The 13,435-nt window shown below is 35.6% G+C and overlaps 1 protein-coding gene across 1 annotated transcript in view; it reads left to right on the plus strand.

The window, feature by feature from the left end:
- The window catches only part of CADM2 (cell adhesion molecule 2), a 215,706-nt gene that overhangs the window by 87,736 nt on the left and 114,535 nt on the right, over window positions 1-13,435 (plus strand). Inside the window, exons 3-5 of the mRNA XM_009890102.1 lie at window positions 2,755-2,907; window positions 5,379-5,516; window positions 11,424-11,594. Coding sequence (XP_009888404.1) covers window positions 2,755-2,907; window positions 5,379-5,516; window positions 11,424-11,594 — 462 coding nt within the window. The remainder of the gene's footprint in view (window positions 1-2,754; window positions 2,908-5,378; window positions 5,517-11,423; window positions 11,595-13,435) is intronic.

The raw sequence follows: 13,435 nt of genomic DNA on the forward strand, positions 1-13,435 counted from the left end.
GACTTAGCACTTGAAAAAATGCTTCTGACAAACAGCTTTCCTGCAAAGGAGTATTATATTGGTGCTATTTGCAGTATTTTTTGCAAAGGCTCTGTGTTGATATTTCCATTACAAAACTCTCTGTTCTTTCAATAAAAATTCACTCCAGGCTGAAACATGGAACATCTGATCTCAGCTCTTGATCAGTAGTTGTTTTTACCAGTTTTCCAGAAAATTGACTGAGCTGAGGTTTTTGTGTTGTACAAAGGTTAAAAAAGGTGTGGAAGGGAGGAAATGAGGGAGGGTAGCAGTAGGCATGTAGTTGATGCAGTTGGTTTGTATTTCAATCGTTTTTTTCTCTACTAGTAGGATCGAAATGGTGTGCTACTGGCATCATCTGTAACCCATTTGTGCTCTAGTGGAATTCGGTATAGTTCTTTCTAGTGCATGAAATTCTTCACATTGCCCCATCTATAGGAAAACATTTCAACAGCTACATAAATATTTATCATGAGGCAGTAGCAATTGAAAATTATAAAAAATGTAGATACTGTGTAAGATGAAATACTACATTATTTTTTACATAATTTCAGATTCAGGGGAGGCAAAAAAAATCACCACTTTCAAATTATGGGGTGCTGAGGGTTTATTTGTTGTTGTTGTTGTGGTTTTTTTTAATTTCTATGCTGTTCTCCAAATTATATATATGGGTGTGGTGGTAATCAAACCATTTGGAAGCCCTAGGTGATTTTGAAAATATTTTTTTTCTGAAAGGTCATTAACGTGAAATAAACTACCATTCTTATGTCTGCTCAGTTTGCATCTGACTAGAATTGAAATGCTGAGAAATGAAATTCTGAGTCTCCATCTACTTCCTCAAAGATAGCAACAGCTTCACTGTTGTGAGGACTTTTGGCTAGTAAAGCCACAGTCATCAGCTTTGCCTGCTATTCTGGGTTGGTAGAAGCTTGCTTCTATGTACTTTTTGTTTTCTTGAGCTTGTTTTTCTCGGCTGTCATGTCAGCATAGTGGTATGTACACAGCTTTACATATTGTGGCTTTTGTTTTGCTTGCTTCTTTGCTTTAATGTTGCACTTATTTTCCATCATTATATGCATTTTATATTATATACTACATTATCTATATGTATATATATTATATACTACATAATTATTTATTGCTGTGGCTGGCCAGATGTCTTAGTTATGTTTGGAGTGAGTCCATTGCACACAGTCTCAGTCACTTTGGCATGCCTTGGAGCAGCTCACGGCGTGCTTACCTGTTAGGTCTGCTTAAGCTGTCACCTTTCAGTCATCAGACCCTGCAGAGACTCAGTCAAGCTTTAGCTGGCCTACCCTCAAATAACCAATAAAATCATTGTAAAGGAACACGAATAGTAGCCTTAGAAGACACCAAATTCAAGTGACATTTTTGCTGAGTCTTTATTGTAGCTGCTTATTTTGGCATAAATCTTCCTGTATTGACAGCACTGGGAGAGCCTTGCAATGGGGCAGAAACTTATAGATTTAGTAGCAAAAGAACCACAGTAAAACTTATTTTTATCATTGGAAGATATAAATGTTAGGAGAAACAAATACAAGAGCCTTTGGGCACTTTAGAAAGAGGTGAGCGAGAACAGCATTAAGGCCCTGAACGTCTTGGTTCTTCTCACAAATCAAAGCATAGCTCTCCCAGTAATTATAGTAGTCCATTTTACTTTTGACTATCAGAGGCTTACTATAAAAATAGAGTCACTGCAGATTCAAACGCTGCCAGGTCAAAGATCTGAATCTAGAGTTATACAGCAAAACTTTCTGAGTTATATAGGCTTTTGTATTGTTCGCTTAGGAGAATTATGGTGTTTACTTACTTCTGATACTAGTATTTCTATGCTGTGGAAAGACTCAGTTAATATATGTAGATTCCTGAAACAGCTTTACTTCAGAGAAATTGAATGTTTGGGAATACTTAGACTGTTTTTAAATAGAAAATGTGGGTTAATCTAAATATAGGCTTCAAAATATTTAAAATTTTAAAGCATTAGCTGAAGTGACATTTTGAATTTAAGTAAATCTCCCTGCTGCTCTTCCCTCAGTGGTTTCATGCAAACAAAATTTTGTTAGGAAGGATCTTCTGTTAGAAGATCAGATTTTTCGTCATAATCAAAAAAGTAAAGCCACTATATTTAATTAGCTAAAATCTTTAAATGTATTATATATGCATGTAGAAGTGGAACTTTCAATATATTCATGATAAGAAAAACCCTTACAGCATTGAAGAAATCTAATATTCCAGTTCAATATGAGTAGTAATGGACATGAGAAAAATCTGTAAGCAAGCTAAACAATGCTGGACTTCTTAGTTGAAAATACAGTTTATTAGTAGATGAAACAGGATTCTCAATAGTCACCCACATTTGTAATTACATGAAAAAAGCAGTTTTTAGGAAGGAGTTATTTTAGGCACTGAACAAAGCTATTAAGGGGCAGAAATCAGAGTCAATATTGGTTTTGTCAGAGGAAGATTGAAGGTAACTAAAGTCCCTTAGTTTATATATATTACAGGTCACTCAGTACACTATTTGGAAACTTGGTAAACTCTTGTGTTTTATTTCATAGATAAAACAAACTACTATGCCCGAAGACAACTGTGTCCGTGTCCCTGTATTCCAGGGTGTGATTTCAGTAGGCTACTTCATAGAGCCTCTTGTAGAACGTACCACGCTTTGTAAATGGGCTGCTTCTTACCTTATAACATGAATTTTTTGTTTTTCAGCTCTGAGAGACAACAGAATCGAGCTGGTCCGAGCTTCATGGCACGAACTGAGTATCAGTGTCAGTGATGTGTCTCTGTCGGATGAAGGGCAGTACACCTGCTCTTTATTTACTATGCCTGTCAAAACTTCCAAGGCTTTTCTTACCGTTCTCGGTAAGTATAAAGAGCTGAGCATAAAGAAGCAAATGTTAAACTTCTCAGACGTTGGCAAATTATGATAAGAATGAACTTTTCTAAAGCTTGGCAGAAGATACACGTAAATGTCTGATCTTGTTTTGCTGATATTTATTATTTCCTATTGCTGTGCTGAAAAATAAGATGCCTCTTACTATTTGTGCGGTGGCAGAATAATGAATTAGGGAGCACACAAAGAACCACCATATAAGTGCTCCATAAAATGGACATAACCTGTACATCCCACGCACCAGAAGTATGAAGAAGGTGCATGTGTTCATCTCCGAACAATGTATTATATAGGGCAAAGGGGAGAAAATCAGAAAGCATGAAATCAAAACGGGCTTTAGAGCTTTATCATTTTTCCTTAGCTGTGCGTTTTCTTGGCTCATTCTGCTTTCTGTTTTTTTGTCTATAAAGTGCATATTTTCACTGGGTTTGCTGCTTCTTTTATGCTTTATCCTCTAAATGCTCTGCTGTTTTCCCCAAAGGTTATAGATACACATAGAAAAGCAATAGATTTCTAGAGATGCCCAGGAAATAAAGTTTCTGCTCGAAACTTTATGTGATTCTATGAATGTCAGTAGCCCAATCAGCTGAAATTGCTATAGTTCATTGAAACACACCTGCGTACCTAAAAGGTTATATGATTTTAGAGATTGATTTTTATTCTTTTCTCCTTTTTCTGTCCCTGAACTTGACTCTTTCTTTCTTTTTGTTTTATTTTTATATGTCGACAGGCAGACAGTTGAATTTAATGGGACTAATGTAAGATGTTCTCTGTGCCAGTAATATTCACATTAATCCAGCCAGGGAATTGGTTTTGTGCATAGGATATGAAATACATCTCCCTTTCAGTCCCTGTGAGACTATTTTACAAAAATCTTCACAAGTTTGCCATTAAGGACAAAAAATACCCACTCAAAGCAGAATATTCTGGAATAACAACTGCCCAGGGTTAATCTTCGTTTCTATAGAGAGGCATCTCATGACCTAAGCAATAGATGAGTAGACCAGTTCAACTTTTTAAATAGCGGAAAGACATAGAAAGATGTTACAAGGACAAAAAAAAACCATCTAGCCAATATTTATTAACCAAAGTGACTTATCTTTCACAGTCCTTTTAGTTTTACCTTCATTTTTGTGGAGGCTTAATGCAGTTTTCCCAACATCAGCTACTTACTTACAAAGAAGGAAAGCTGCAAGGTTTAAGATGCCTTTTTTTTTCATTATATATTTGTAATTTTCTGTTTCAAAGTAACATTCTAAACTCTTGAAACACTTTCTGTCTTAGAAGGGGATATTTTCCATTGAAATGTATCGCATCTTTTAATCAGATAAACTATCCTTTTATGTACTAATAATCTCTTTATTGACTGCTCTGTTATGGATTAGAAGATTTAAATGTCAGGGTATTATAGTAGAAGAGAGGAGTAGATTTATTACAGAAATGTACTATGTGATAGGTACTGCTGCTTGGTTTTTATGTACATAATCTGTCATTTTGGAAAAGAGAAGTAAACAAACCAAATTGTGAAATACAGGGCACAGGATCAATTACTGTGACTGAACCCTTTATCTAACCACAAATATGAATGCATCAAAGTGCTGCAGATGCAAGTTATAACAATGACATTTTCAGATATTTTAACATTATGGTCATCAGTATCACTTTAAAATGAATTATTCTTGTGTTCTTGGAAGTCAAATGGATTTATACATGTAGTAATCACATTTTTCCCAATTTTCTTCATTTTTGGGTTTTTTTTTAAATCTTCCGTGGTTCATTGAAAAACAACTATTTCCAAATTTAATATTATGTGTGTAGTATATCATGATCATACGACCTCCTTCAGAGAACTTGGATTCAGCTGAAGAAATCTCCATAGCCAATGGAATTGTGATTATACCTGTTGGGTTTTTGGTTGTATGTTCTCTGAAGATAAAGCAACTCCTGTATTTATTTTCATCCTCCCTTTTGCCTGGATTTTGTATTAAAATCTTCATAATTCATGCTTAAACATCTGTTCTGAACTTAGATCAGTTCAGCTTTTTGTTGTCAGTTACATTTTATTTTCACAGCTGTACTTCTAATATACTTTGTCATCCTGCTTGCACGCAGATCAGTTTAAACCTTGTAATAGCAAGTCAGACTAGACCTGCATGCAGAATGTACGTAGGTAAGATAGGTTTTAGAACATAATCTGTTTCCCGTAGAAAACTAGATAATTTCTGTTTTCTTTAATTCTTTAGAATGAACTACAGTTCAGATTGACAGTTTATTTGCAATAGGAAACAGGATTCCCTGACATTCAATTTTGATAGAAGGCAAGGAACTAATTACTCTGTTTCCAGAATTTAGAGCATATGAAGAAGTGAACTTTAAGTTGGTCATATATTCATGGCAGTAGCTGACACTATCAGAGACATTTTATTTGTTTGCTTGTTAGGTGTTCCCGAGAAGCCACAAATTACTGGATTTACCTCACCGGTTATGGAGGGAGAGAGGATGCAGCTAACTTGCAAGACTTCTGGTAGTAAACCAGCAGCTGATATCAGATGGTTCAAGAACGACAAAGAAGTTAAAGGTATTTAAAAGGACTTTGATGTAATTTGGTCCAATTGTTAAAACAATTTTTATTTAAATAAATTTTATTATTTAGAATTATATTTTTTTAATTAATGTTTGTAAACTTTCTCATATTCAGTCATTCAATCAATCAGTGATGGTAGGTGGATAAGGAATTAATTGGAAATTACTGGAGAGTTCATATAACAATCTTTTTATTTTTTCTTCAGATGGTAAAAACTGATGTTTTGAATTGCTCTGAACTCTGTTCAGCTTAGTAAACTCTGCTGTGATACTTCATAGAGAAATGTTTCATGGTTCATAGTTATCACAGCCATACCACTCACCCCAGATGTTTTACCTTTTCATTTCTTTTTGCCTTTCTAATATGGCATATGTCTGATTTGGTCAATTGCCAGTTTTATGTTACACACCTCCAAGTAAAGTGACCGGGGGAGGCAGAATTATCTGAGGGAGACAGGAGATTGCACTTCCGGTAGGGGAGCTACGGAGAATGCTCCATGAGGAAGAGTTGGGATGTAGCGTTTGAAGGAGTCTCAGTTGGAAAACTGGGAACCTGCAGCTGAGGCAAGGATGCTGAGAGTGTGCAGTGAGGAGCAGGGAGAAGACAGGCTTCAAAGGGGATGAGGACAACTTCAGAGGAACTGGAGGGAGTTGGACGAAGTCTGCTGTAACTGATAAGTCATCGGGTGACTAAAACTGAAGCTGAAAGCAAGGATTTGCTTTTGAGGATGCAGTGAGACAGGAGAGTTGCGTATAAACTTTTATTTATTTCTTTTCTGTCTCCTCTTTCACTTTGTATGTTTTTACTTAAAACCTAGTTCATATTCTCATAAATGCTGGGACAGTTTAAAATCCTTTTTGGTGAATGAGTGGGAAGAGATTCCTATAGCAGAAGGCTTAGTCACATCTGCCACAGCAAACTGAGGTGCCCATTATAGAGTATATGAATAAAAAGGATAAAGTATTGGTATTTGTTCATGTCATCTCTATTCATTCTGCTATAAGCCCAGATCAATAAATGATTCAAAATCTATGTTTTCTGTCTAGCATTTTTAAAAAAAACAACCAACTTTTATCTGCTTTGTCTCATATTTGTCTGACATTGTGGATTTTTTTAGCTCATTAAACTGCCTCAAGCAAAGTTACAGCATTAATTACAGAATCCATTAATCTTCCTTTAGTATTCTCTGCCACAGTTCAGCGTACACAACCAAAGCTGTGATATAAAATTGGTAAATAAAGGAGATTTCAGTTGATTGTCCAAGGAACCCAGTTCATTCTAGAAGCATCTTTAGATTTCTGATAAAAGTCAGAAGACTGTTGAAGGAGACAGGAATTTTAAGCTGGAATCATTTGACATGTGTTTGAACACTTTTGACATGGATAGAAAGTGAGGAAACAGAATACCGTTCTCTCTAGCCCCTGGGAAATCTGAGGAGATTGCCAAAAGAAAAGTAGCACCTCATAAAATGTAATTAAAAAGAAGAATTTAACAGCACAGCTAACACGCATGTCACAGCATAGGTGCTGTGATCCAGAAAAGGTGACAGGATGAATATATATATTCAAGAAATGTAAAGATTGAAAATCACTCTATGCAAAGTCAATACTTCAAGAGAACTATTGGTACAGTTGGCCTAACAGCAAGGCAACACATCTGAAAAAATGTTTTTTTTAAAAAATTTATTTTAAAATCTGGTGTAATAACTTTGCCTTTCTTTCAGCTGACATGTAATTGAAGCCAAGCAAGCAATTTTGATTTCACTCTTTAATTAATTTGCTCTTCTTCACAGTTCTTAAAGGGATGCTTTTTTAAAAAGGGGGGTGCAGAAGGAACAAAGAAGATGTGTGAAAAAGAACAGTAAAGGGTAAAAAAAAAAGAAATGAGAGGAAAGTACTGAGCACATTCATTTCAGTTTAGTTTTCTAGGTCTTCTGAAGAGCACATTGCCATTTCACAAAGGTTAGAAATAAAATAACCTAACCAGTTTGCAGTGGCATCAGCAGAAGTTACATTAGCTTTGTGCACTGTAAAAGGTGAAATGATAAATCTGAGAAAATAGATATGAAATTATATGCTAATGCAGCTGACATTAAAGGTTAGGAGTTCGTCTGTCTAGCACCAGTAAATCCAATTGTGTTGCAGTGTATTATACATGGTGCAAAAGAATATAAATGATGCATTGAGTTCAGAGTTGCACCAAAGGGGAAAAAGCCATTCTAAAATTGTAGCTCCATTGCTATTACTCAAAAAAGGAATCATCATCTGGTAAAGGAATACTGTTTGGTAGAGTAAGTGTTAGTAATGAGAGAGACTGAATGTGAAGCACTGAGTACCATACCTTTTACTTTAGTGTTCTGTCTCTCGTACATGCACCAAATTAACAAAGCAATATGCAGTTTAGCATTCTGGTGACATTTCTGGAAGATTCTTAAAATCAAAAATGCCAGAGAAGCTAAATACACAACTTTTGACAAAAAATTACCTATTTTTTCAACAAAATTTGTTACATGCTATTTCAACAATATTATGTAAAATATTATTTTAGGTTTCAGGAATATTTTTAATGGATTTTCTTTTTTTTTTTCCCCCTAGCAAAATTTGACTTCAGAAACAAATAAGATAATATCAGTTCAGTTAATCTGTTGCAAAAAATTAAGACATTTTGCCTTAGTTTATCTATTTTTGTATGTGCAAATAATTCAGAAAGGCACGGAACATAAACCACTAAAAAAAGATGAAAATTTTTTTACAAGTCCATTTCATGGCAGAACTTGATTTTAAGTGCAAACAAAATTACCTTAGCCTTGTAGAAGCAGCAAAGCTGTCTTTTCAAAAGATGAGTGTTTCTATATGGATGTTACAAGTATGTGCTCTTATAAATAGTTGACAATGAACAATGGATGATACATTCTATCATTTCTATGTATTATTTTCACTATCAAACATCTATAGTTATGAGATATAAACTAGTATTAGTTAATACAAGCATATCTTTGGGTGCAGCTACCCGATAGAGTCATAGAAGCAGGCCCATAGCTGACCCTTAGATTTCATATGGCCAAAACTCTGTTCAGAGGTTAGACCAGGTTGCTAAAGGTCTTCTCCAATTCAATTTTGAAAAATCTCCAAGGATGGAGAATCCTAGTCTGTCTGGCCTAGATGTTTCAGTATTTGAAAGCCCTTATTGTGGAGAATTTTCATTACATGTAGGTATTTCATGATATATAATCAGAATTTGCCTTTTTGTACATTACCCCTCAACTTTTGCTGTATGCCTCTCAGAGGACTCTGGCTTTTTGTTCTCTATGGCTGTGCATTAGACACTTGACAGCATCAGTTTGATCTGGTTTTAGTCTTCTCTTCTTCAGGCTGAACTAACCCTACTATCTTAAGCTGTCATTTATACATAGCATGCTCCCACCGGTGACCATCTCTATGGCTTTTGGCTGAACCTACTCGTGTTTGTTGACATCTTTCTTGTAAGAGAAAGCCCAAAACTGGGCCTGCTACTGTAGCTGTAGCTACGCAAGTGCTGAATAGAGGAGTCGTCACTTCCCTTGACTTGCTGTCTATGCTATCGTTAATGCAGGGCAGTCACTTTTTAGCTTTCAACCCTGTAAAGGCACATTGCTGACTAATGTTCAACCTGATCTCAAGACCCCCAGTTCCTCCTCTATAAAGCTACTTTCTATCTAGTCATCCCCCAACCTTTTTCATTGTAGTGATTTCCAGAGAAGTGCCTCTGTAATGGATCTTTTTTTTTTTTTTAACCTTTTTTCAAGAGGGTGTTTAGGAGAGAGAGGAGTAGCAAGAGAATAAATGAAAGAATGGACTACAGCAGACATATTTAAAAATTCTGTAAAACTGCTGGGTAAATATTCTGAATGCTAGCATACGATAACATACCCAGTACCTGATCTCCACTGCTCCTACATCCAGGTGGGCTCAAATTCAGTTAGCATCCTTCATTTTGCTATGAAAAAACATCTAAGAAGATACAGCTGATAAAGTGGACAAGCTAAGTATTTCTGTTGATGAGGATGTCAACAGTTTATAGAATAGTATTGCCATCATTTTTAGAGAGGTAATTAACTCTAAGAGTTGAACTCTTCCAAACAATAGATGTCTAGAGAAAAGCTTCTAAACATCCGTTTAGGAAATTAACTGCCTTTGTTTTTCTAAAGGATTAAGCATCCACAACCTCTCACTGAAATTAAAGTTGTTGGTGTCTTCAGGAGCTGTCTGTCCTCTGCTGAAGCCAATAAGCAAAGGGATGTGTACATTACTTATAAGCAGAAGGCTGTCTATATAAGTGCTTGAATTTGGAAACCTAACTCTGGGAACAAAATCTCATGTGTTTGTTTTAAATATTAGTGAAGACATTTGTTGTTTGTTTATAATAACTTTACTTTAGCCCTGGTCAATGTTCCTCTCACCTGCTGATCCCTAAATATGAATAATCACGGTGACAGAAACTGAAATTTCTTAAAGCTTAGCAACCAACAGGCAGAAAAATGCTTGTATGCAAGAAATAATTATTTCTTATGGAAAAATGGAAATCTTATAGCTATGTGGTGTATTCATCTGTCTGGAGACAACAAAAAAGACCATCTTTCTGATTTCAGAGGTATTATTAACCTAAAAATATGTAGTTTAAGCCATTTAAGATTTGCTTTCCAAAATAGGTATTTTGTGGAAATTTTGTTTAGGTCATCTTTTTCTCTAATGGGATTTAGTATAATTTGTAAAACTGAAACCTCTTACTTTTTCTTTTTTTATGACACAGAGGACATATGCAATCTCAGTGTAATTTAATATATATGTTTATGTATTTATATGTGTCTTTTAAAGCTTTCATTGTAACCAATCAATATAACGAGCTTACTATTTTGCTGAAATTTCGCTGAAATAGATAAAAACCAATAAGTATTATAAGTAGTTGGGAACCAAGAAAAACAATTCTAAATTGTGTGTAAGAAGAGCTCATGTTGCAGTTAATACGTTAAAATTTAAAAAAAAATTGCTCAGTCTTTTGGATCTTTGGTTGTGATCTAACATGTATGTCCTACAACAAAAGTTTCTGAATTTGAACCTCAACCTTGATCTGAGTTGAATATTTCTTAAGCATAGCTGTAGGCTCCCCTCATTCTCGTATCTGGGCTGAAAAGTGTCAAAGAGATTTTTAACTGAATCTGCACAAAAGCAGTACATCAATTTAACATGATATAAAGCAGTGATAAAGCAGGTCTCTTTGAAGTAATTTTATTTCCAGTCTTCTTGGGACTTGTCCGCAGATTCCAGTAAATACTATGACATGCTCTATTTACAGCTGTTCATCACCGTTGATATCTATACTTTGGTTTAGCTTAATTCATAAATTAGCATAATTCTAGCCAAACAACAGAATAAACAATGAATAAAGTAAACACAGGATTGATGTGACTATACATGCAACCCTTAGTTCCCATGGCTTCAGTAAGATCCATGTATTGCATTACTATGAAAGATTATAAGCGTGGACTTAGAAAATTTAATATTTAGTGACACTGAATACTTAAGGGAAGTGAGAGCGGGGAAAGAGCACTAATGAACTGCCGACTAAGTTTGTATCAAATTTGGGCCTAAACATATAAGAGATAATGATGAAAGGAATTTCCGTTTGAGTGCAGTATCATGTAACCAATTTAAAATTTTCTTTTTCAGTATATATCTTCTGCTCTGACAATTGGAGCAAATTGAGGAGTAACTACAGTCTAATTACTTTTGTTTTGAAGAGATCAATACAGATATGAGAGACATGTTTTTTCAACAAGTGTGATAGATAATTTAGCTGTCTAATGCTGGACTACTTTTCCTTAAGATATTGGAGAGAAAATTGTTTGCTTATTTTTTCTTTCAGATGTTAAATATTTAAAAGAAGAAGATGCAAATCGTAAAACATTCACAGTCAGCAGCACACTGGATTTCCTAGCAGATCGCAATGATGATGGTGCAGTTGTAAGTTGCAGAGTAGATCATGAATCCCTAAACTCTACACCTCAGATAGCAATGCAGGTTCTAGAAATTCACTGTAAGTAATACACATTAAATATGCTTGCTTTTATAGTTTTGTTTTGTTACAGAGTTCCTATTGTGGGAAAATTAGAAAAACCTCTGATATTGTGCAAATAGATAACATCTTTCTTTTAGCCAGCTTCTCTGGTTTGTGTTTAGTTGGTTCGGGGTTTTGGCGGGTTTGTTTGTTTGGTTGTTTTTTTACAGGAGGAACTCTAAAAAGTTTAATGAGAGCTTTACGAGTGAAAACGCTATGGGACCAAGTTCCTGGTTTGCTTTGAGAAGTGGTGGAGAGGAAATACATGTCTATTTTTGTTTATCATTATAGCAATGTGAAGGAATTCTCAAAAATCAAGATCATAGTAGTTCACAATTTTCCTTGAAAGTCTAGAAACTTAAAACGAGGGTATGGAGAAGCAAAGTTTACAGCAGACTGCCTCAATAACTTGGAATCCTGCTAATGAAACTCTTTGTAATGCTGTTAATAACACAAGTCCAGGAGGAAAAGCCCTTTAGAATTTATTTTTAGGCCTTGTCTATACAGGATGTTACTCTAGATAATCCAAACTTCAGTTGTTTTGTTTCCTCTATGTATTGGCTTTTTTTTTTTTTTCAAATAAGGTTCCTGGAAACTTGATGTTTTCCACAGTGCATTGTTTCAAAGTTGAATGAACCTGCCTATGTATCTGTGTGCCCTACTCTGAAGTCATGTTGTCCTTTGAGTCGGGTTTTTTTTCACTTATAAACTGTGGGACACTCAGGAAAACACCTTTTCACCATCAGATGACATTTTCATATTCACTTGCATTATACCCACCATTCTTCTGGGTACAGCTGTCTGGATTTCTGCAGAACATCTGCACTTTTGATTGCGAGCTAGCAAAAATAAGCATCTGTAAAATGTTGTCAGGCCAGGTGAAGGGGAGAGACCTTTCATGAATCTGTTTCTAAGGTAGGTGTAATCAACCTGTTATAAAGCAGAGAAGCTTGTCCATAAAGCAGATAATCTTCCAATAACTGCGACTAGTTCCCGAGATGCCATTTCAAGGACTGCTGGCATATACAACTTGTTTCTAAACAGGGATATTTCTATAAGCATCTAAGACTCGTAGCACATGTAAAATGCAGTAATGGCAAAAGCACTGGATGCATAGAAGCTGACAGCATTGCTAAAAATGCCATCTGCAAAAAAGACTGAAAATTAGGAGGATGTAGATTAGCATCCACGAGTAATATGTACTGAAAATAACTGTTTTCTGAAACATTCTACCCATCATTTTACTGAGGGACCTTAAAGCCTTTCTTCACCAAATGCCTCCCCTAACATGTTCAAGTGACATCTGTACTAGAGACAGGAATTCTCAACAGCTTTATTTCCTTGAATTCTAAATCTCACAACCATCAGCCACTGAGCTGGCCTATGCCTTCACTTCCAAATTGCCTTCTCTTCCTTCAGTGCCCTGCTCAAGACGTAGGCACTACAGGAGATGAACCATATGGAATGGAACAGTAGATGCAGAAATAAGAGAGCTACAGGAGTTTAAACTGAGTCACTGGTTTGCGTGAGCATCATAAGATCATCATTCTGTGGCCTCTCTTATATAAAGCTTCTTGAATATTTGTTGTTTCCTTCCCATTTGCACCCTAGGTAGCAAGACACTACCTTGCAGTGGGGTGCATCTTCCTCTATGCCTGTTGCTTCTTGTTTTGAACAAGACCCTTCTGTCTCTTCTGTGGGTTCACTGAAGTTCTCTAACAAGGACAAGCTGCACCGGGCATTTACAGTTACTAATGTGCTTTATGTTACTGCCCCCTCCAACTTATCAAAAGCTACAATGCAGAAATAATTATTCTCTA

The sequence above is a fragment of the Charadrius vociferus genome, unplaced genomic scaffold (genome assembly GCF_000708025.1).
Source record: "Charadrius vociferus isolate BGI_N301 unplaced genomic scaffold, ASM70802v2 scaffold287, whole genome shotgun sequence".
NCBI classification, from domain to species: domain Eukaryota; kingdom Metazoa; phylum Chordata; class Aves; order Charadriiformes; family Charadriidae; genus Charadrius; species Charadrius vociferus.